Source organism: Carica papaya, chromosome 1 (genome assembly GCF_054855325.1).
Source record: "Carica papaya isolate Zhongbai chromosome 1, ASM5485532v1, whole genome shotgun sequence".
In the NCBI taxonomy this organism is placed as follows: Eukaryota; Viridiplantae; Streptophyta; class Magnoliopsida; order Brassicales; family Caricaceae; genus Carica; species Carica papaya.
The window spans coordinates 5,307,580-5,327,590 of NC_142309.1; the positions used below are offsets into that span (position 1 = coordinate 5,307,580).

Below are 20,011 nucleotides of genomic sequence, written 5' to 3' on the forward strand. Positions count from 1 at the left end.
GTTAAAAATTCGACAGTAGATTTGAATCGGTTGATAGATAACCTTATATTTTCCCTTTGTGAGCAGGAATGACATAAACCAAGTTGACCTTTTCTGAACAGAAGCTTTTGTGAGAAGCTGCCCAACAGCTACTCATATGAACTCTTTCTAGTGTTTTCCTTTGAGTGTTGAGTTGAAGTAGTCAACTTTTTCATTTGGATCATTTTCTTTTATATATATATATATAAGATATCTATTTCCTCTCCTAATTCTTTGCATAGCTCGCTAATCGAATGACTTGAAACGATATTTTGCTTTGGAACATACATGGAATTAGGTTCTGGACATAGATACTGCCAAGACAAGATGGTATGCATTATGAATATGATCATTATTGGTGGTAGCTTAACCCATCCACCGGCCATCCTGCCCTAGTCTTCATTCAACTGTTAATCACTTCATCCCCCCAGAACAAAGCAGTTCCCAGACGCCAAAGTCAATTACTAAGCTTAAGTTGGATCACCAACCCCTAACCTTCATACCGTTTATATAGAAGGTGAACGATGAAAAGCTAAGATACAGTAAACTTGAAGATGAAGCACTTGTGGGTTTGTTATGCCATTGCTTCTTTAATCTGGGCCGACTTGTTTGTGGAGACTTTGGCACAGGACTCGGCGTGCCTGAACCAGCTTCTTCCTTGCCTCAACCACCTCCAGGGAAGCCAAGACGTGCCTGATTCTTGCTGTGATCCCTTGAAATCTATCATCAAACATAACCCGGAGTGTTTCTGTTACATGGTAAGCAACCAGGGCAGCAATCAAGTAGAGCAAGCCGGCATCAATATTAGCGAGGCTCAGCAGCTTCCTGCAAGATGTGGACTACATGTCAATCCGCTAGCTTGCATAACAGGTCTGTATAAATATCGTCGCCTTATTCCCCATGAGAGTAGGCAATAGATTATGAGATGGTTGACACTAATTTTGATCTAATTTGTATTTCAGGTTATCCGGAATCGAGAAACTCTTCTGGCGCTAATATCTTCTTGTCCTTGATGTCCAGCATGACGGTTGCCATAATTTTATCGATGGCTTTACAGATTTTGTGGGTGTCAAATATCATGGTATTGGCTTGAGGACCAATTTTAATCCGAAGAGTTGTTTTCTTTTTACAAGGGAACTCTCTCTTTCTACACGTCTATCTGCTGTGTTAGACTTCAATTTATTCTTCAGAATCAATTGTACTTCTAAAGTGTTGATTTTTAAATAAAAATAGAGTTGTCTCTATTGTTTATCAATTTGAGAATTAGTAATTATCTAAATGGTGGATTTTATCTGTAATTACTTTATTAAATCAAATTCACAATTTTTGATCGAGTAATTTATCCAGAAATAACTAATATACAAAAATTCATATATATATATTGATATTACAGTTTATATGAGTTAAAAAGTTATTTCTAGCAGATAATAAAAATTTATAATTTCTAACATCTGCAGATAAAATTACCAAGAAAATCTGTTTACCAGTAAATCTCTTTTAAGTAAACGTAAAAGTAAAAAAGAAAAAATCTGGTTTTTTTTTTTGTTCTAGTAGTAGCATTTCTTCCACGTCTTATTCGGAGTCTGCGGGAAAATATCTGAGTGCTATGGAGAATCTCATTTTGTGTCTAAAACGGTAAACCTCTCTAAAACCTCTCCTGATTATCCACAACCACTGCCATCCTCGCAAAATGCCCAACCTTCTCAATTTCTTCTTCTCCTGAACTCCCCTCCACTTCTTCTTTCTTCTTTTTCGTCCATGGCTTTTCCTCTCCCAAAACCTCGCCTGCCTCTACTCGCCAAGCTCAGCTCTTCTCCGCAGCTACGGAAGGTCTTCGTTGTCAGGTCTCCTACCCTTTACAAGCGCAGACAAAAGCCTCTATTTCCTCTCATCAATGCGATTAACACACAAATGGGTCTCTCAGTCTCTGGAGCCACTATCACTGGTAGGCCAGCTCAACGAAGAGAGGGTATCGAAACGGAAAGCGACTCCATTTCAGTCCTTAACGAGAGGATTCGCCGGGAGCAGGGCAAGAGGGAGCTAACGAGGCCCGTAATGGACTCCGAGGAGGCGGACAAGTACATTCAGATGGTGAAGGAGCAGCAGCAGAAGGGACTGCAGAAGCTCAAGGGGAATAAGGAAGGGAAAGGAGGAAGAGATGGAAGTGCTTTTAGCTACAAGGCTGACCCGTATACTCTTCGTTCCGGCGATTATGTCGTGCATAAGAAGGTGGGTGTTGGGCGGTTTGTTGGAATCAAGTTCGATGTTCAAAAGGGCTCCTCGGAGCCCATTGAATACGTCTTCATAGAGTATGCAGATGGCATGGCAAAGCTTCCTGTTAAGCAGGCGTCTCGTTTTCTCTATCGATACAATCTGTAGGTTTGAATTTTTTCTAGTATCTTTTTCTTTCCGTGCTTATGATCTCTTTATCTGCTTCCTCGGTTTGCAAAATGAATATAATGTTTGAAGGGAGTGAAGTGTCGAAGACCTTTCTTGAAAATAGTTTTGCAGGAGAATCATTCTCCTTTTCCTTTCTAATAGTAAGGAAGATTGCAGAAAGCCCTGAAACTGAGATGTCTATCCAGCGTGAGGAAAGGGAGCAGGGTGCTGCCTCTACATTAAGTAGTGGAGGTGGAGAATTGACATTCTGTCAGGAGTGATTATGAACTTTGTTCTAGTGTTCTATTTTCATTGAACATATTGTATTCATCTTCATAATTTGGTTAAATCTTGATGTCATATTATATTCTTTTGCTAGACCAAATGAAAGCAAAAGGCCTCGAACACTAAGCAAATTGAGTGACACTAGCGTATGGGAAAAACGAAAGATTAAAGGAAAGGTTGCTATTCAGAAAATGGTTGTGGATCTAATGGAGTTGTATTTACACAGACTGAAACAAAAGAGACCTCCCTATCCAAAGAGTCCTGCCATGGCTGAATTTGCTGCCCAATTTCCTTATGAGCCTACTGTGGATCAAAAACAGGTAACCTAAAAAATTTGTCAAAATTGTGGTGTTAAGTAGAATAACTCGCATTTCTGAGGTTATTTTGATCCCTCTCTAGCTTGAGTGATGTTTATTTGCTCCAAGATTGGTTAGTGAATTTGAAAATTGATTTTCCCTTCAAAACTTAGGATCCTTTTCACTGTCCTCACTTTCTCTTTTCACTGACCTGGAAGGCTTTACTCATTTTTTACCGTTCACATTTTTTTTTTGGTCTTCGGTTCTGCCCTTTGTGTACACAGGTAGATGGGAGGGATATTTTGTTCCTTTCACAATCTTGTGGTTTCTTTTTTAATAAATTGGAACCCTGCCACAGGCATTCATTGATGTTGAGAGGGATTTGACAGAAAGAGAAACTCCAATGGACCGATTAATATGCGGAGATGTTGGGTTTGGTAAAACTGAGGTTGCACTACGTGCCATCTTTTGTGTTGTCTCAGCAGGGAAGCAAGCAATGGTTTTGGCACCAACTATCGTTTTGGCCAAACAACATTTTGATGTTATCTCAGAGAGGTTTTCCAAGTATCCTAATATTAAAGTTGGACTCTTGAGTCGATTTCAGGTATAAGAACTTGCTGTGCATTATTCATCTATTTCCTTTTAGTAAACAGCTATTTTGTTGTAATTTTGTCGGTGATATATGGTTCATATTTATGTATTCTCATGATCTAATGCTGATACTAAGATTTGCATCATTTGTTGTGTTGATTGTTGTTTGGCACAATGTGTAATTAATGCAATTCATTGTTATCTCGGTCAGTAATTCATAATTTTCTCTTTTTGGGGATTGATCGTACCTATTACAAAGTGCAGACCAGGGCAGAGAAAGAGGAGCATTTGAATATGATAAGAAATGGAGGTCTCGACATTATAGTGGGGACTCACTCACTTTTGGGAAGTCGTGTTGTGTATAATAATCTAGGCCTTCTAGTGGTTGATGAGGAACAGGTTTCCATCAAATCTTTGTTTGTTGTTTTGCCGAACTTTTGATTTCCATGCATGTTCCTCAGAACAAGGCTTCACTTTATGCCATGTTTTGCTCTACAGAGGTTTGGTGTAAAACAGAAGGAGAAGATTGCTTCTTTCAAAACTTCGGTTGACGTTCTTACTCTCTCTGCAACACCTATTCCAAGAACACTTTATCTTGCACTGACTGGATTTCGTGATGCTAGGTAATACTGGATGGTGATTCAATTTTCTTAATTGCTACTGATTTCTATTTTCTTATGTTTTCCATTATGAATTTGTGAGCAAGGGCAGTGGGTGGAAGAGTCTGGAACTTCAAGCACCAAAAGATGAAAAAGCAGTGACTAGAGTGAAATAAGTTTCCCTTTAAGTATCATATCCTAAGATTTATTGTGATACTTCAGTCTCAAGTAGGAAAGATGTGTGATTATTAAGCACTATCTAAAAGTTCAAGTCACATACCACCAATAATTTTAACTTAACCTATTGAGAACAAGTGGTTTATGTTTGAAAGGTTATTGAACTAGTAGTGTTTGCTCTCAGAGCATTATATTTACCCCTCACATTTAAAGTGAAAACAACTGCATTTGGCAACTAAAGCATGAGCAGATATCATAACCATATATAAGGATATCGGAAACTCATAGATTACTTCGAAGCCTTATGTGTTCTCTGGATTACGATTGATTTGATTTACTGAGTTTCAAATCAAGTCCCTTGGGAACATTTGTTTGACTAGATTCATCAAACTGGTATCATGCTGTAGGGATCAAGCTCTGTTGGTTTTAGATTAATTCTATTCATAAAATCAGATAAACTCTTGTATTACGGCATCACTTTTCTACATTGTTGATGGTATTTGTTTAACTTCAGAGGTGGGGAGGAGGGGAGGGGACTTAAATAGAGATCTGAAAGCAAAGAAATAAGTATTTTTATGACAAATCTGAAGACTTCAGTCAAAAATTTATCTTAACTTTTCATCCCTTCTATTTTCAGTTTAATCTCAACTCCACCTCCAGAAAGGGTTCCTATTAGAACACATCTTTCAGCATCTGGTAAAGAGAAGGTAATAGCAGCGATAAAGTATGAATTGGATCGTGGAGGCCAAGTTTTCTATGTTTTGCCTCGAATTAAAGGTAACTTCATGATTTGTTATGTCCTTTGTGAATCTCTTTGCTCATGTGTAATGTTGTGCCGTATGCTTCCAGTGTTTCATCATTTTCTGGATTTGGATTTTTTTTTTTTAAATGTCATTTTGTGTAGAGAGTAAACCAAATAAGGATTATTTAACATCAATGAAATAGAGCGAAGTGAGTTATATATAATATTCTTCTAAGTTTTCTTGTGTTCTTTTTTTTGTTTTTTGGTTTCTTGTTTGTATTTTGTGCTCCTCTCACTGAGCAGGCCTTGAAGAAGTGATGGATTTTCTTGAACAATCATTTCCAGATATTGACATAGCTATTGCACATGGGAAGGTGGTTCTCTCTCCTTTATCCTTTCATAGTTTGACTTACATTTTTATGTGGTGGAGCTGTGGGCTAAACAGTTTTTAAAAGTAGGCCTTGGTATACAAAACTGCAATGTCACCATTAGTTAAATATGATCATAAATTTCCATGTTGCTAATCATCAGTTTGTTTTCAGTCATTTGTGTCTCTACTGTGTCTGAGGCAACTTTGTTTATCTGCAGCAATATTCGAAGCAACTTGAGGATACAATGGAGAGATTTGCACAAGGTGAAATTAAGATTCTTATATGCACAAATATCGTAGAAAGTGGGCTTGATATTCAGAATGCAAACACCATCATAATTCAGGATGTTCAACAATTTGGTCTAGCACAGTTGTATCAGGTATATCTTTTTTCCCTTTCCTGCTTCCTGATGTTGTTCAACGTGTATGGAAGAACAACAATTGGAACTCTCTTGAATAGATATCATGAATGAATATGTTCTCTCTTTTCTCATAAGCTTCTTGAGTTATCATATCTTCTCCTATTGGCTTCTAGTTCCTTCAAGATCTCAGGCTAATGAGCATTCTTATGTGTTAGACCTTGCTATTTTTCTTCTGCCTCTATTCATGGATCTTTTTCTTGTTTTTACACTTTCTTTGTTTTCAACTTTGGTTGATTATGGAACCTTTTTGGAGTTATTCATCTGTTGATTTTCATATTGATAGCTGCGTGGAAGGGTGGGCCGTGCAGATAAGGAAGCTCATGCATACTTATTCTATCCTGATAAGTCACTGCTTTCTGAGCAAGCATTGGTATACATTTTGCTGTCAGCGTCGTTTAGGTTATTGGTTAATATATAATTAGATGGTTGTTAAAGTAACATTCACGCTATCACCGGGCTTAGGAAAGGCTTGCAGCTCTCGAAGAATGTCGTGAACTGGGTCAAGGTTTCCAACTTGCAGAAAGGGACATGGGAATTAGAGGCTTTGGTACAATCTTCGGTGAGCAACAGACAGGAGATGTAGGAAATGTGGGCGTCGATCTCTTCTTTGAAATGCTTTTTGAAAGTTTGTCCAAGGTATCTTCTAGCTTTTGGTTCACTTTCTTTCGGGTTGATGAGCTATGCTTCTAGACTGGTACAATTGGCTTGTCTTGGCTTCAGTTTCTTTTTCTTTTCTTTAAAGGTAGACGAGCATTGCATAGTATCTGTTCCTTATCAGTCAGTACAGGTATTTTTCCACTCTCCAAAATGCTCATTAAAATATTTCAAGAATATTATCTTAACTTTGTTAAAATTCAGTTCTTGCTGTTTATGGATGTGTAATGTTGAGTATTAAACTGAAATTACATTAATGTGGCACAGTGAATTTTGTGGATTTTAATGGTTTAGCTGGGGCTTTTAAATGTCAGATTGATATAAATATAAACCCTCGTCTTCCTTCTGAGTACATTAATTATCTGGAGAACCCCATGGAAATCATCAACGAAGCTGAGGAGGCTGCTGAGAATGATATTTGGAGTTTGATGCAATTCACTGAGAACCTACGCCGCCAATATGGAAAAGAGCCATATTCAATGGAAATTCTATTGAAGAAGCTTTATGTAAGGCGAATGGCAGCAGATCTTGGGATTACCAGACTTTATGCTTCAGGAAAAATGGTTGGCATGAGAACAAAGATGAGTAAAAAGGTCTTCAAGCTTATAACAGATTCTATGACATCTGATGTTTACCGAAATACTTTGGTTTTCGAGGGAGATCAAATAAAGGTAATTTACATATGAATAATAATTGTATTTGGTTTTTGTGTCCTGCCTATTTATCTCATTAAGGGAGAGAATATACCTGGCACCTTTCATGCCAGGAAGTTTGCATATCTTGGGGTGAGGAAGTCATGGAAGCTGCGTGCTTCAACTCTGAAGCTAAGTATGGTCACTTGACTTGGTTGAGAACTTGACTGGAGGTCCAACGTCTTTTTGGGGGGACTAACGAATGTTAGGGAGGAAATAATAAGCCTATGCCTTTGACTCCTAACCATATTCAACAAGTTTTGCTGTACGTTTCACCAAATGTCTTACTTTTAGGTTATTAAATCAATCAGTATCTAGCTTTCTAGGAATAGTGGTCTCTGTTTTCAGACGTTATATATTTTGTTTAAAGGTCATCCCCTTGGGAATAAAGAAGAAATTGGGACCTTATTGATAATGTTTTTGGCTATTTCTCTTTCGAAATATTTTTTCTCTTGTTAATGGCAGTACCCTGTTGGGGCCTAACCCATGTGTGCCTAGACCATACTGGGCCAGAACTCAGGCTAACATGATCACTGGCCATGCTAGGCATTGCATGGCCTACCATTCAGCGGGCCCAGTGCCTATTGTGAGTTGTGGTAGCCCAACACAACCCATTTGACAACATGACTCTTGGGAACTAGAGATTTCAACCTTTTGCATATTTTTCATAATTGCACAATGGCCCGTTTGAAGGGTTGTGTGAAGAAGAGCATGTAGTGTTATGGTTGTTACCTTTTTGCTGGATGTTAGGTTTTATGATTGGAGCGAAAAACCTGGATCTATACGACATATATTAACTCTACACAGTGTATTGACAGAGAAGGATGTGCGTGGCCTCTTCGTGGGCTACGGTGCATGTGTTTTTTCAGGGTTGCCTCTGTCAACTATACAAAGTACTTTAGAGGCTATTTTATATTGATGTGCTTCTTTTTTTTCTTTTTGTACTTGTATTTATTTTTTCTTTTTGCTAAGAGGAAAGCTTTCTTTGCTCTTTTTACTCACTTTTTTCTCCTAATAATATCCTCCTTTTATTTTTGAAAATAATAATTGCCCTTGGGTTTACATGTTCTTTTGCTGCTTTCACAATGATTGATTTGAAATGTTTAGTTCTGGGTCACCCGTCCACATGTTTATGTTTCAATTATGTTGCAGGCAGAACTTCTTTTGGAGCTACCAAGAGAACAACTACTCAATTGGATCTTCCAATGCTTGGCTGAACTTCATGCTTCACTTCCTGCTCTCATCAAATATTAGAATCCTTATTCAGGGGGCACTCTGTTTATCTTCCTAAACATTGTGTAGCCCGTACTTAGGAGTTCACGCAGAGGGAACACACACCGATTGATTCTTCTTGGTGGTACCGTAATGGTCTTTCAAAGCTGAGATGCCCTTGTATAGTAATACAAAAATTCTGTCAAGAAAAATAGTTTATTTGGTGATGGTGAGATGTAATCAGATGTACCTAAGCACTTTACCAGGTAAGGAAAAGCACAAATGATTGAGCTTGTTTTGTTGTGATTAGTAGTTTTTCTGATTGGCCGTGTCTCTCCTTTTCTCGCAGGACATAAGAGGGAAAGCAAGCAACATAATGAACTTACACTTACATTCTAACTGGCTGCTATAGTAAAAGGACTGTTGGTTAGCCACGATGAATCTCTTGTTCGTGAGGGTTTGGTGTTTGTCCTCTTGAGGTGCAGAAGGGGTGATCATTTTTGTTGTCGATTATTTGATACATTGCATAGAAAATAGTCTTCTGAAATCCGTAGACTTCAGGAAGAAGGCAGTCACTTTATAATGGTTCCAGATTTTAGATAGATGTAAGAAAAAAGAGGGTGTGCCATTATTTTGTATACTTGGAATACACTCTGAATTGTTTACATATTGTATAACCAGCTAGGAATGAAGTTATAAGAAGATAAACAGATGTAAGGTGCATTCTAGGAGACTCGGTACATAACTTGTATTTTATCTGATTATTTAAATTCAATAAAAGCATTATATAATTGTTTCCCATTGATGCAAACTAAAAAAAATGAAGTTATTCATTTTTCTTTTTTAAAAATAAATTTTAATTTGATGCAATAATTGATCACTTGGTTTAATGGTTTCAAATGTTAGCTAAATTTGAAGATGTTTAAAATAAATTCATGGATGATGACACATACTTAAATAATATAATGTAATATAATTATTATTTATATTATGAGTTGAGACCAAAATGACATTTGGTTTGGAGATTTGTAAGTTCAAATTGAAATGTCTGACACTTTTTTATTGAAAAGATTGGATTTTTAAATAAGAATATACAGATGATATGAAAAGAGAACTGCTTTACCTATATATACATATACTATAACTGAATATATACAGTTCAGAATTTAAATTCACACTTCCAGGCTCTATTTAACCAATAAATAGTTGATCACAACTAAAAGAACTTGTTTAACGAAAATCACTTATTTTTCCCCGGACTGACAAAATTCCAAGGATGATAGGACAGAGCACTACATATCTCCTCAACTCCAAACACAACAAACCAACTGGAAACCACCAATCTCACTTCCCTCCAACCAAATCTATGCTTTCAACTGTCATTCTCCTTTTCACTTCCACTTTCTTCTTCCCCATCTCACTTTTTCCCCACTCCTTATTCCTTCCTTCATTTAGTACTTCTTTTCTCTTGCTTCCCACAAATTCTTTTCCTCTTCTTCTTCCTCCTGTTTCCATGGAGGTGGAGCCATCCCACTAACATCACCCTCTTCTCTTTCGTTCTAATCAAAACCAACCCACTACAGGAGGAACCAAAATGAGCTTCCAAGATTTTCAGAATGGCACCAACCCATCTCCTTCCTCTTCACCAATGCCTTCTAAGAACCCAGCTCAAGTCGTTGCCGCCGGAATTTTCCAGATCAACACCGCCGTTGCTGCCTTCCGTCGTCTCGTCGATACTATCGGAACCTCCAAGGACACCCCTGATCATCGCCAGAAACTGTCTCTTCTCTCTCTCCCTCTCTCTCTCTCTCTCTCTCTCTCTCTCTCCCCATATTCTCTTATTGCTTTCCTCTTCTCTGTCGCTTGTTTAGAGTGAAGTCCGTTGCTTCTTCCATTCCGCAGGCACAAAACCAGGCAACGCATTCTTCATTTGGTCAAAGACACCTCTGCTAAGCTCAAATTGTTGACCGAATCCGATCATGGCCCCAGTATCAGTGTAACCTTCCCCCTCCACTTCCTCTCACTCTCTTTCATATCAAGCCCTAACTTTAGCTCTTTCTCACTTCCTCCATGGATGTTGCAGGCCAATAAGAAAGTTGAGGATGCCAAGCTTGCCAGAGATTTTCAGACCAGTTTGCAGGAATTCCAGAAAGTTCAGCAGCTTGCCTCTGAGCGCGAGTCCACTTACGCGCCTTCTCTTCCTCCATCTTCTTCCCTACCACCAACGTATACCATACATGACACGTCTCTTTACTTCTTCTGGATTGCTTTCTTATCTCATTCCATTTCCTAACTTAATTTGTGCTTTCTGGATGTAGCTCTGCTTCTGCTCATCCTTCCGAGGATCCAGTGGTGCAGGATACCCAGCCTTTTCTTATGGAAGTGAAGAGGTACTCCGATCAGCCATTTTTTCGTTCTCTTTTGCCCTAAAATATCTCGATCATAGCGTCATTATTTGTTAATTTAGCTTTTCCACATATGATCATTAGAAAGAATAACAATTTCTTCACCTACTGTCTGGAAATTGTCAGTTGCTTAAACTACATTTCCTCTTTTCTGCTAACCGAAATTTCCTATTTCCTTCGGATTTAATTGAATACCACCAAGACTTGCATTTTCATTTGGTCTTTACTGAAGTCTTTGGTCTCTACCGGTTAAGTGTGTCCAAGAATTTATCTCATTGTTTGTCTCTTTGTGACTATCTATCTACTGCTTTTCATTTGAAATAAATTTTCTTGAACTGAAACATTCAGGCAGGAGATAATTCTGCTGGATAATGAAATCAATCTATCTACTGGTCTTCATTTGAAATAAATTTTCTTGAACTGAAACATTCAGGCAGGAGATACTTCTGCTGGATAATGAAATTTCATTTAACGAGGCCATAATGGAGGAAAGGGAACAAGGCATTAGAGACATAGAACAACAAATTGTAGAAGCAAATGATATATTCAAGGACCTTGCTGTCTTGGTTCATGATCAGCATGTGGTTATAGGTAAGATGCCCGATGCCACGAGGATGGCTTGTATCAGTATTGGCTGTTTGCCTTGTCGTTAATGGGGATTTTGTTTACTTGTATCACAGATGATGTCCGATCCAACATTGATGCTTCCTCTGCTGCATCAGCACAATCTAAAGTTCTCTTAGCCAAGGCTTCAGAAAGTGTAAAATCCCGTACTTCATGGGTAAGAAGTAAACTCTTCAAATAGGCACCAAAATCTCTTACAGCGATTTGAACTAGTTCTCTTGGATGAATGAAGATAGACAAATGGAAAATGTTAGTAGTAGTTAGCATTGGAATGTAGTTGCCTTCTCCTGTAGCAGGTTGATTGCCTTGAAGGAATCCAATCAAATTCTTTCACCATGTGATTTTATTCTACTAAAATTTTTTGATGTTGAGCTTGTTCTTACGGTTGGCCTATTACCCATGCAATTCGAGTGAGCTGTAAATTCCCGTTGGGTTGGCCTACTAAATTCATTTTTCCTACATGGGTGGCTTGTTTATAATAATTTGTATTTTCCTCAAAAATAGTTTGTTATCTTATAACCTGTATTTGTTCTAGAGACTGGCTGGTTGCTGAGTCCCATCGAAAGGTTTGAATTTCCCTCCTGGAATGACGCATTTCGTCAATTGCTAATAGAACTATATTTAACTCCTTTGGTTAATGATGGGTAAATAGATGCGCAAGGGAAAAGAGTTCAAAATGATGAGTAGGTAGTACATTATAAGCAAGGCATGCCAAAATTAAGGGATGTGGGCAGAGTCCTTTGCATAATTAAGCTGTCACTATTTGCAAAAGTCTGTTTAGTAGGAAGCAAAAGAAAAAAAATTGCATTGCCTAACCAAGAAGAAAATTTAATTGTACGTTACAAATGTTTTATTTGTGAAGAGAGTTTTATAGGTGCATTACATAACTGAATGATTTTAGGTTTCCTTGGTTCTGTCAGTAGTTTTGTAAAAGACCTGGATGTTAGATTCCCCTAATGAAGTATTTTTGGTTGCAGTGCTGGTGGGTGTTGGTGGTTTTCGGATTGATATTGGTTATTGTTCTCCTGGTGCTTATACTATAGCAGCATTCAAAGTGCAGGATATATGGTTGATGGGGCATTGAGGATTTTGGAGATGAAATTTTGTGTTGTGTATTCTGTTCTTTTCCCAAGTACATGATGTAAATGTAATGTTAATGTTTCTTGGATGAGAGGCGCATTCAGTTTATCATGGTTTTTATTGGGAGTGCAATTGCTGTTTCTGAATATGTGCTAGTGTATAAACCAGGGAAGAGATTTGATTGTTGTGACTTGTGAGAAGTCAGAGACAGACAGGAGGGAAGTTGTTGGTATGGTTTGTGTGGGATAAGACAAATAACATTTATTATTGGTAATGTAATGAAATTTTCTTGTGTTGATCATCAACCATTGCCTTGAACATGATAGCTTAACTGTACTGAGACTCGAGGTTAACCAAGGAAAGCTGGTTTTGGTTTGGGTGGATGGAAGACATTGATCCGAAGCGGGAATAGTATTGGGCCTGCGAGCTGTGTAATCCATTCCCCCAAAAGAATAATAATTAATTATCGATGGTCGATGGGCGGTGTTGTTTTGGTGTTGAGTTCTATTCAGTATTCAGGATTTGTAGCGAACACCAAATACCCTGAAAATCCTCTGCTCAATCGATCTGATCCCGTGGGTGGGTTACAACTTGGAAGCAAAAATGGCGGCTTTCATATATCAGCTTTTCACCTTCTCCTCACTATTCTTACTGGGTCTTTACCATCTCATCTGCACCACCCGCAACTTCCTCAAATCCCCGCAATCGTTCTCCGCCAAGCTCTTTCATCCCTTCCCTCCTCTCTTCATTTCTCCTTCCTCCTCCTCCAACAATTCCACTAATCATCATCCTCGCCTTAAGCACCTGCAACTCTACCTCATTCTTGTCTGCCTCCTCATCTCCATCGCCCACCAAATCTTTGTCTCCTCTGACTCTGACCCCCTCATTAAAGGCAGCACTCCCGTCCATCGCTTTTCCTCCCTTCTCTCCGCTGCTGTCCTCTTCCTCTTCTTCCTCCTTGCGTTGGCTCTCCTCCTCTCCGAATCTACTCCCTTCCTTCCCCTTCCTCACGATCTCTTCTTTGCCCTAGCTTCTGCTTCCTTCTTCCTTCACTATTCATCCTCCGCTTCCGCTGCCTCCTTCCAGACCTCCCTTCTCCAGGCCAAGTGTGATTCTCTCTCAGCACGCATCTCCGCTCTCACCTCCCTCCTCTGCCTCATCCTCGCGTTTCGCCCCAAGCTCTTCGTCGCCGATGCCGCCCTTGCTCTTTCCATCTGCTTGCACGGCCTCTGGGAGCTCCAAACCGGCCTCTCTCTTTACGTCGACGCCTTCATCCCCGAAGGTTGCCACCGTCTGCTCGATGTCGTCAGCGGCGTTGAGAGCTCCACCAAGTGCGATCCGGAAGTGTCCGGGTTGAGGGCTGTCGCCATCTTGGATCTCCTCTTTCTCCTCCATGTACTGTTCCTGGCCCTCATCCTCTTCCTTACCTATGCCTTTGTTGCTAGGTGTGTCGGGATGAAGAGATTGGGATCGTACGAGGCTTTGCCTACCAATGCTACCGATACTAATCACATCCAGATGAAGGCATTGACCGGCACTCAGTCCTGATCCCTCCCTTACTGTATGCTTTTTCTCTTATCTTTTTAGCTTCACACCAAGATTTTCTATCTTTCTTTTGTTCTTTTCCCCATCAAAAATGAAGTCTTTGCTCTGGGTTAGAGTTGCCCGTGGTAATTGATCTGAAGGGTTGTTAGTTTAGGAGATGGGGAATTATGTAACCTTCTGACTGAGAGATTTTGTTGTGTATAAGAAAAAAGTTTGTTCTTTCCTTCAAACTTATTTGCAACTTTTCTGCACTTCCTTTTTTGTGTTGATGATTGCCACAGAAGCTATTATATGATTTCTTGTTTTTACTCCGTTTCTTGTGTCTTAGCACTTTTCTTTCATGATTATTCGAAGAATAACAAGTAAAAGCTTTGATGTAATCATATCATATGTCATGTTGATTCATGGCTGGGCCTAGAAACCTTATGGACAGTATGATTTATTTATAATTGTGTGTTGCGGGGTTTGGCTGAAGGAGAGGACGTTGTTCTCATGTGTTATGAAGATCTTAGGTTTAGAATACTTACTTTTTGAGTCAAGAGAATGTGAGATTGATGGAGACAGAGGCTTCTAAGAAGAGTATTGAAGAATGCATTATGCTTCTTTCGGGCACTTTCTTAAAAAAAAATGTCATGGCTTACATCTTTTTGTCGACCTAAGCAAAGATAGGCCAAGAAATTGTAGTGCAGAGTTTGGCAGGACTACCTCTCTAGATTCTAGTTATCAATCAATTATTGGATAATTCAGACAGTCATTGAAGAAAAAGGTGTTCTTTTGGGGACGAGTAAGAGTGATTTTATTATAACTTCAGTAGTTACAACCTTTGACAGCAAATCCATGGGCACTAGGGACCCTGGCTTCCACAATGGTTGGAATTTGTGTAGAGAGATTTTGATGTTGTAGGTTGTAAAAGGAAGCATGGCTGCTGATTGTTGCTGGTTGTGAAGTTAAAATAGGTTTTTAGCGCATTGTATTTTCTGAAGGGAAGAAAATAAATCTAATATATAATGTTCAACTAAGAAAATAGCATTTGGCATCATGTACTGATACACTTGACATTCAATTGAATGACATCTTAGAACTTGAGTGTTGCCTTATCTGTACTTTGTAGATTGATTATGCTTCTTATCAAGTTTAAGGTAATGCTTTGCTTATATCCAGTGACCATGTTTGATGGTGCAAAATCTGGTATTGGATAAATTTTTATAGTGTAACCTGCTAGAAGATTTGTAACAAGTAAAAATTTGGACCAAAAGTATGGCCGAATACTAAATCGGTCTCTATACTATTTAAATTTTTTTTTTAAATTGGTTCATATATTAATTTTTTTGCTATTTTAATCTTACTTTTTAAAAAATTTCTAGTTCAATCATTGACTGTTAACTTTTAGAAGGAAATCTTAAAAATTTTAAATATAATTCTAGTTAAAATTAAATTAAAAAAATATCTAAATAGTTTATTTTTATTAAATTATTAAAGAAAATAACATTTATACAATTTGATTTAAGAAATTATTGAGGTAAATAATGCCTAATCAAGCTATGGAACAGAAAAACAAAAAATGATAATCAGTAGGATGCCAATTCCATGTTGTTGTGGTTAGAGTCACCTCCTCACTCTCAAGGATCATGACCATTTCCACCTAGTGGCCGTGGAGGCATCCCTGCTCTGCTTCTCTGGGTGTCTGTGAAGGGAATATTCTTGCTTCAAGTAGCAACCTGCTGTTGTATTGGGGCTGCAAATTAGGGGTGATCGGCGGCAAAACAGGTCTTTGAATAATATGTAAATGAGGTAACTTTATGTCCCTGCTTGCATGCAATCGATCACCTTTGGGGTAGCTGCACTCGACAGTTGAATAACGTGATATTCCATGTAGTTGTAGGTAGTTGATTGATTCTATCATTTCGGTTGGAGCAATATATACAAAAGCTGAAAGAAAAGTTGAGAGTAAGAGATGCAAGAAAATAAGTAATCATGCTATTTATATCTACAATAATATGGTTTACAAAAAATTAACTTTGATGCATCGTTGTCTTTTCACCTTTAGTGTCCAGCAATGTTAAGGTAATCAGTTGGCCGGGCCCTGATTCAACAGAACTATGACAACCGGCCAGCAGCACAATATGATGAAATTTAAAAAACGTGGAACTTCCGCACTTCAATAAGCCAATTACTAGGAAGTTGCATTTCTGCTGTCAAGAAAATTTATGACCACTTGCCATCTCATAAGAATTAAGCATCAAACCTCTTCTGCTCATCCACCTCAAAAACAAAAACTTCATCTAAACTCTCTCCTCGAAGCCTTGTTTTATGCACATCTCCCATGGACAAGGTTGTCAAACAAAAACCCATCCTGGAGCAACAAGGAAAGCGTTTTCGCCAAATTGTTTTGCTGTATGATAAGATAAATGTAACTAAGCCTCAGAAGACACATGGAAAGATACTTGACATGGAACACAGCATCAGAAGCTTTGGACATCTAACTTCAAGGGAGTGAGGGAGTAGGGATGCGAGAAAAGAAAGATGAAGAAGAGAGAAGAGAGAAGAGAGAAGAGAGATATTAGAGAGGAGAGATTTTGAATTTGAATATATTCAGAATCTTTTACATAGTTGTTTTGATTTCGCTTACAAGTTTATTTATATTTCTATTGGTTCCCGCTCATATAAAACATTTGCCTACTCACCAATTTTGACTGTTTCTGTTATTGGTCTACCAACCAATTTGTTCTTCCCACGCCTATGTTAAATCTTCAATGGTTTGCTTACACTCACATGATGTTCAACATGCATATAGAGTCGACTTTCACCAAATTAGAGACTGAAGTTCCATATATTGGCATGTCCAACTTTCAATTTACCAGAATTGAAAATTTTCAGTTTCTGAGCCATTCCCGAAAGTAGGATTGCATCTGGTCTCGACTAGCAGCATTCCCAACATTCACAGTAGGAATTATCTTCTCAGGTCTCAAAAACTGAAAAATTATAAATCCTTGGATTACTGAAGGACAGAGAAGAACCTAGAGCAAATATTTGATGCAGACAGAGTAAATCACGGAGATGCTTCCCAAATATATAGAATTGATATGATTGTTGGGTTCCAGAATCAAACCTGAACAAACTCTCGTAATTCTGTGAAGCTTGAGTGCTCACTATATGGAACTCCTGTAGAATGTAGACTTTAAAGTTAGACAATCATAATCCAATAACAAGGTACTGTTAAAGAACAACATAAGAATACAAAAACATAAAATACAATAGGGTCCTACATTTAGCAATACACTATATTATCATCATTATCAATTTTAGCAATAATGTTATATTTGAGTATAACATTCGGTATAAACCAAAGTTGGACCCTAAATTCAACTCACCATAAATTGTGATATTGCCTTTGGAACTGGGTCTAATTCGATCAAGTTGGTTGCCTACAGTCTCAGAGTAAGTCCAACCTGGGAAATGAAGAAATTAAACAAGCTTCCAAGGAACTTCAGGGATTTGTGGCCAGCATGTGAATAATGACTCTAAGAGTGTCAGGGGCTTAGATTGTAACACCTGTTGGCCGAAATGCCAAAACTGCTGTGTATTGATTCTTATACGTCTTCAAGTAGTCTCTCAAGCTCTTGAGAGGAAATTAAAGAAAAAAGAACGTAGTTAATACAATGAAAATTGTAGAGAAGAAAACAATGTTCTGAAATATCATGATGAGGTCTCAGTAAAGTACCTCAAACCGCAGAGATGAGATGGGAAGCACATGAAGAAGTGTGTGTTTTCCATCTGTGCAAAGGCTCCCAGACAGATCAGGCCAACCAAAAGATTTTAGAACCCGTCTCCTTGAAGCATTTGCAAATATTTTAACCTGAAACACATTTGAATGTAGTTTGTACCATGGTGCTTGTGCTACAGTAAGTTTTATCTAATATATAATTCACTTTTATGTTTAAATCTTGTGAATAGGTTCAAAGCTCATATTATTTTGTTATGTCATGGCAGGGGAATCTATAACTTCTTTTAGCAGGCAGTCTGCAGCAATGTTGCAAAGTAGAAAGACAAGTATCTCATATGAAAAAAAGCCACAAAATCATAGAGGCATTTGAAATTGCTTGCTCTAGCAACTTTGAAACTGAGACCTATTCACAAAGCCATGAAATTTTTACTTTTCTTTTTCTTTTATTGAGGAAAAGAAACACTAAAATTTCTAAATACGTGTTTGAAACATGAAATTTAATATGTTGCACTTGTAGAAACGTGCTAGTGTTACCAAATGCCACTAATGAGTGCGTGATGAGACCCATATGAAAATTTTCATATCAAATAGAGAGAATACAAGTAGTATAAAGAACTGATTATATAGAGAAAGATAGACCAAACAACACACCTTTAATGCCTTGGCAATGGCAAGATAAACACATTCTTTACCAATGCTATATGCCCCAACTACTACGAGAGTTTTGGGTTGCTTTTTGAGGCAGGCCTCGGTGACTTTGACAACATAACTTAATACTTCATCTTTGGACGGGAACCTGAAGAAATAGATATTGTTTAAGTCTAATGGAATTCAAAAGCACAGAAGCAGACTTAACAAAAGAGGAAAGAATTCCTGTGCAAAAGATTCATACTTGTATTTTGGGTTGCAATATGTTGTATCTAGGTAAAGCACATTAACTCGATGGTTTACTAGCGGAAGGTAAGTCTTCATCTGTTTAGAAGCCCTAAAATCTCCAGTATGCAAATAGCATTTTCCATCTGGAAGACGGAAGTGGATAAGAACAGCCCCCGGGCAATGATTGGCTTCCAGTAAAGTTACTTTGATTCCTTCAATACAATGTTCTATACTTAATTCCAATGGATGCATTAGCCTGCATGCATGCAACATTGTAAGAAGAAACCATATGCACAAAGTAGTTCAATTGAAGAGGAAGGTAATGTTTGTTTCCGTGTTATAATGCTGTTTTTGTCTATGGAAAAAAAGAGAATGGAAATACAGTGAGAAGAAAGCAAGTGCTAACGATGGATTGACAGAGAGACATATCCTAAGAAGCGTGGCAGTGAGAGGGCTGCAATATATGGGACCGTGAGGCCAGGCTTTGGTAAGTCCACCGTAGTGATCAGAGTGAAAATGGGTAAGGAAATATGCAGAGCACTCTTGAATACGCCCATAACGGAAGGCGTCCACTGTGAAGGGAGTTCCTGCAGGAGCAAAAACCCAATCTTCAAATTGAGAAAACGAAGAGAAAGCCAGTAAATAAAATGACTGCAAAAGGAGACCTGGAATTTTCTTGTAGAAAGGACAATGACGGTTCCCATTTTGGGGAGGCCCCCTGACTCTCTTCCTTATATCCGTTGACAGAGCATGGGAAGGAGATGTCTTTTCTGGGAAAGTAGCAAAATTAGCAGTCTTCAGTATTTTGTCGGTATTGGAAGGAGGTAGAAGAAAGCTGGAGAGAGCAGTGCGCTGGTCTTGGGGATTGATTAGCCGCTGCTTCTTCTTCCCCAATCCCCACATCTGAAATAAATCTGCCTGCTTCAGCTTCTTCTCTGATGAGATTGGAGGCTTCTCATCGCAAGATACTTCACCATGATAATCGCCCCCATTTTCCGGCAACAAGCAGGACCAATCTGTTCCACTGCAGTAGAAATCTGATGCAAAACTCTCATCTATCTGCCCGCTAATTGACTCGTTTCCCTCTTCATCGTCTTCATTACTCACGCCCATCAGCGGGAAGCCATTATCGTCGAGGAGAACCTCTTCTTCTCTTTCAGATTCAACACTCGCCTGCATCTTCCTTCCTCTGTCTTCGCTATCTTCCGGAATAAAAACAAAAAAAAAAAAAAACCTTTTTCAGCTTTCAAAATAAAAAAGAAAGAAATTTCCTCCAATTCAAAAAAAGTTTCAGCTTTTAAAATTGGACCGGCGCGCAAC

General features: G+C 38.4%; 5 protein-coding genes across 7 annotated transcripts; 4 read left to right on the forward strand and 1 right to left on the reverse strand.

Annotated features, from left to right (window-relative positions):
* The first annotated feature begins 198 nt into the window (after window positions 1–198).
* On the forward strand, window positions 199–1,273 carry LOC110813070 (Bifunctional inhibitor/lipid-transfer protein/seed storage 2S albumin superfamily protein). The gene is made up of 2 exons (XM_022040067.2): window positions 199–888; window positions 981–1,273. The coding sequence occupies exons 1-2, from the start codon at window positions 573–575 to the stop codon at window positions 1,109–1,111; spliced, it is 447 nt and encodes a 148-aa protein (XP_021895759.1). The 5' UTR covers window positions 199–572; the 3' UTR covers window positions 1,112–1,273.
* Window positions 1,274–1,601: 328 nt separating this feature from the next.
* Window positions 1,602–9,238, forward strand: LOC110813015 (DEAD/DEAH box helicase). Its single transcript, XM_022040001.2, has 14 exons — window positions 1,602–2,393; window positions 2,777–3,002; window positions 3,337–3,582; window positions 3,834–3,968; window positions 4,068–4,192; window positions 4,983–5,122; window positions 5,391–5,461; window positions 5,676–5,837; window positions 6,163–6,249; window positions 6,342–6,515; window positions 6,622–6,666; window positions 6,848–7,204; window positions 8,378–8,703; window positions 8,787–9,238. Exons 1-13 carry the CDS (start codon window positions 1,777–1,779, stop codon window positions 8,477–8,479), a joined length of 2,487 nt encoding a protein of 828 aa, XP_021895693.1. The 5' UTR covers window positions 1,602–1,776; the 3' UTR covers window positions 8,480–8,703; window positions 8,787–9,238.
* A 504-nt stretch (window positions 9,239–9,742) lies between these two features.
* Window positions 9,743–12,851, forward strand: LOC110812976 (syntaxin-22-like). The gene is made up of 7 exons (XM_022039952.2): window positions 9,743–10,216; window positions 10,340–10,433; window positions 10,521–10,663; window positions 10,756–10,827; window positions 11,276–11,433; window positions 11,523–11,623; window positions 12,444–12,851. The coding sequence occupies exons 1-7, from the start codon at window positions 10,032–10,034 to the stop codon at window positions 12,507–12,509; spliced, it is 819 nt and encodes a 272-aa protein (XP_021895644.1). The 5' UTR covers window positions 9,743–10,031; the 3' UTR covers window positions 12,510–12,851.
* A 135-nt stretch (window positions 12,852–12,986) lies between these two features.
* LOC110812975 (plant viral-response family protein (DUF716)) lies at window positions 12,987–14,321 on the forward strand. The gene has a single exon (XM_022039951.2). The coding sequence runs from the start codon at window positions 13,150–13,152 to the stop codon at window positions 14,092–14,094; it is 945 nt and encodes a 314-aa protein (XP_021895643.1). The 5' UTR covers window positions 12,987–13,149; the 3' UTR covers window positions 14,095–14,321.
* A 1,214-nt stretch (window positions 14,322–15,535) lies between these two features.
* SNM1 (DNA repair metallo-beta-lactamase family protein) lies at window positions 15,536–19,965 on the reverse strand. 3 transcript variants are annotated; one of them, XM_088216313.1, is made up of 10 exons: window positions 19,357–19,965; window positions 19,098–19,278; window positions 18,708–18,947; window positions 18,467–18,611; window positions 17,813–17,947; window positions 17,644–17,710; window positions 17,463–17,540; window positions 17,201–17,253; window positions 16,133–17,108; window positions 15,536–16,020 (listed from the first exon to the last, which is right to left on the reverse strand). In XM_088216313.1, exons 1-9 carry the CDS (start codon window positions 19,868–19,870, stop codon window positions 16,965–16,967), a joined length of 1,557 nt encoding a protein of 518 aa, XP_088072439.1. In that variant the 5' UTR covers window positions 19,871–19,965; the 3' UTR covers window positions 15,536–16,020; window positions 16,133–16,964. The 3 variants fall into 3 exon arrangements, with proteins under 3 accessions (XP_088072439.1, XP_021895639.1, XP_088072446.1); XM_022039947.2 differs by having other exon boundaries at window positions 16,133–17,063; window positions 19,357–19,963; XM_088216320.1 differs by having other exon boundaries at window positions 16,133–16,483; window positions 16,950–17,063; window positions 17,463–17,710; window positions 19,357–19,963.
* Window positions 19,966–20,011: the final 46 nt, after the last annotated feature.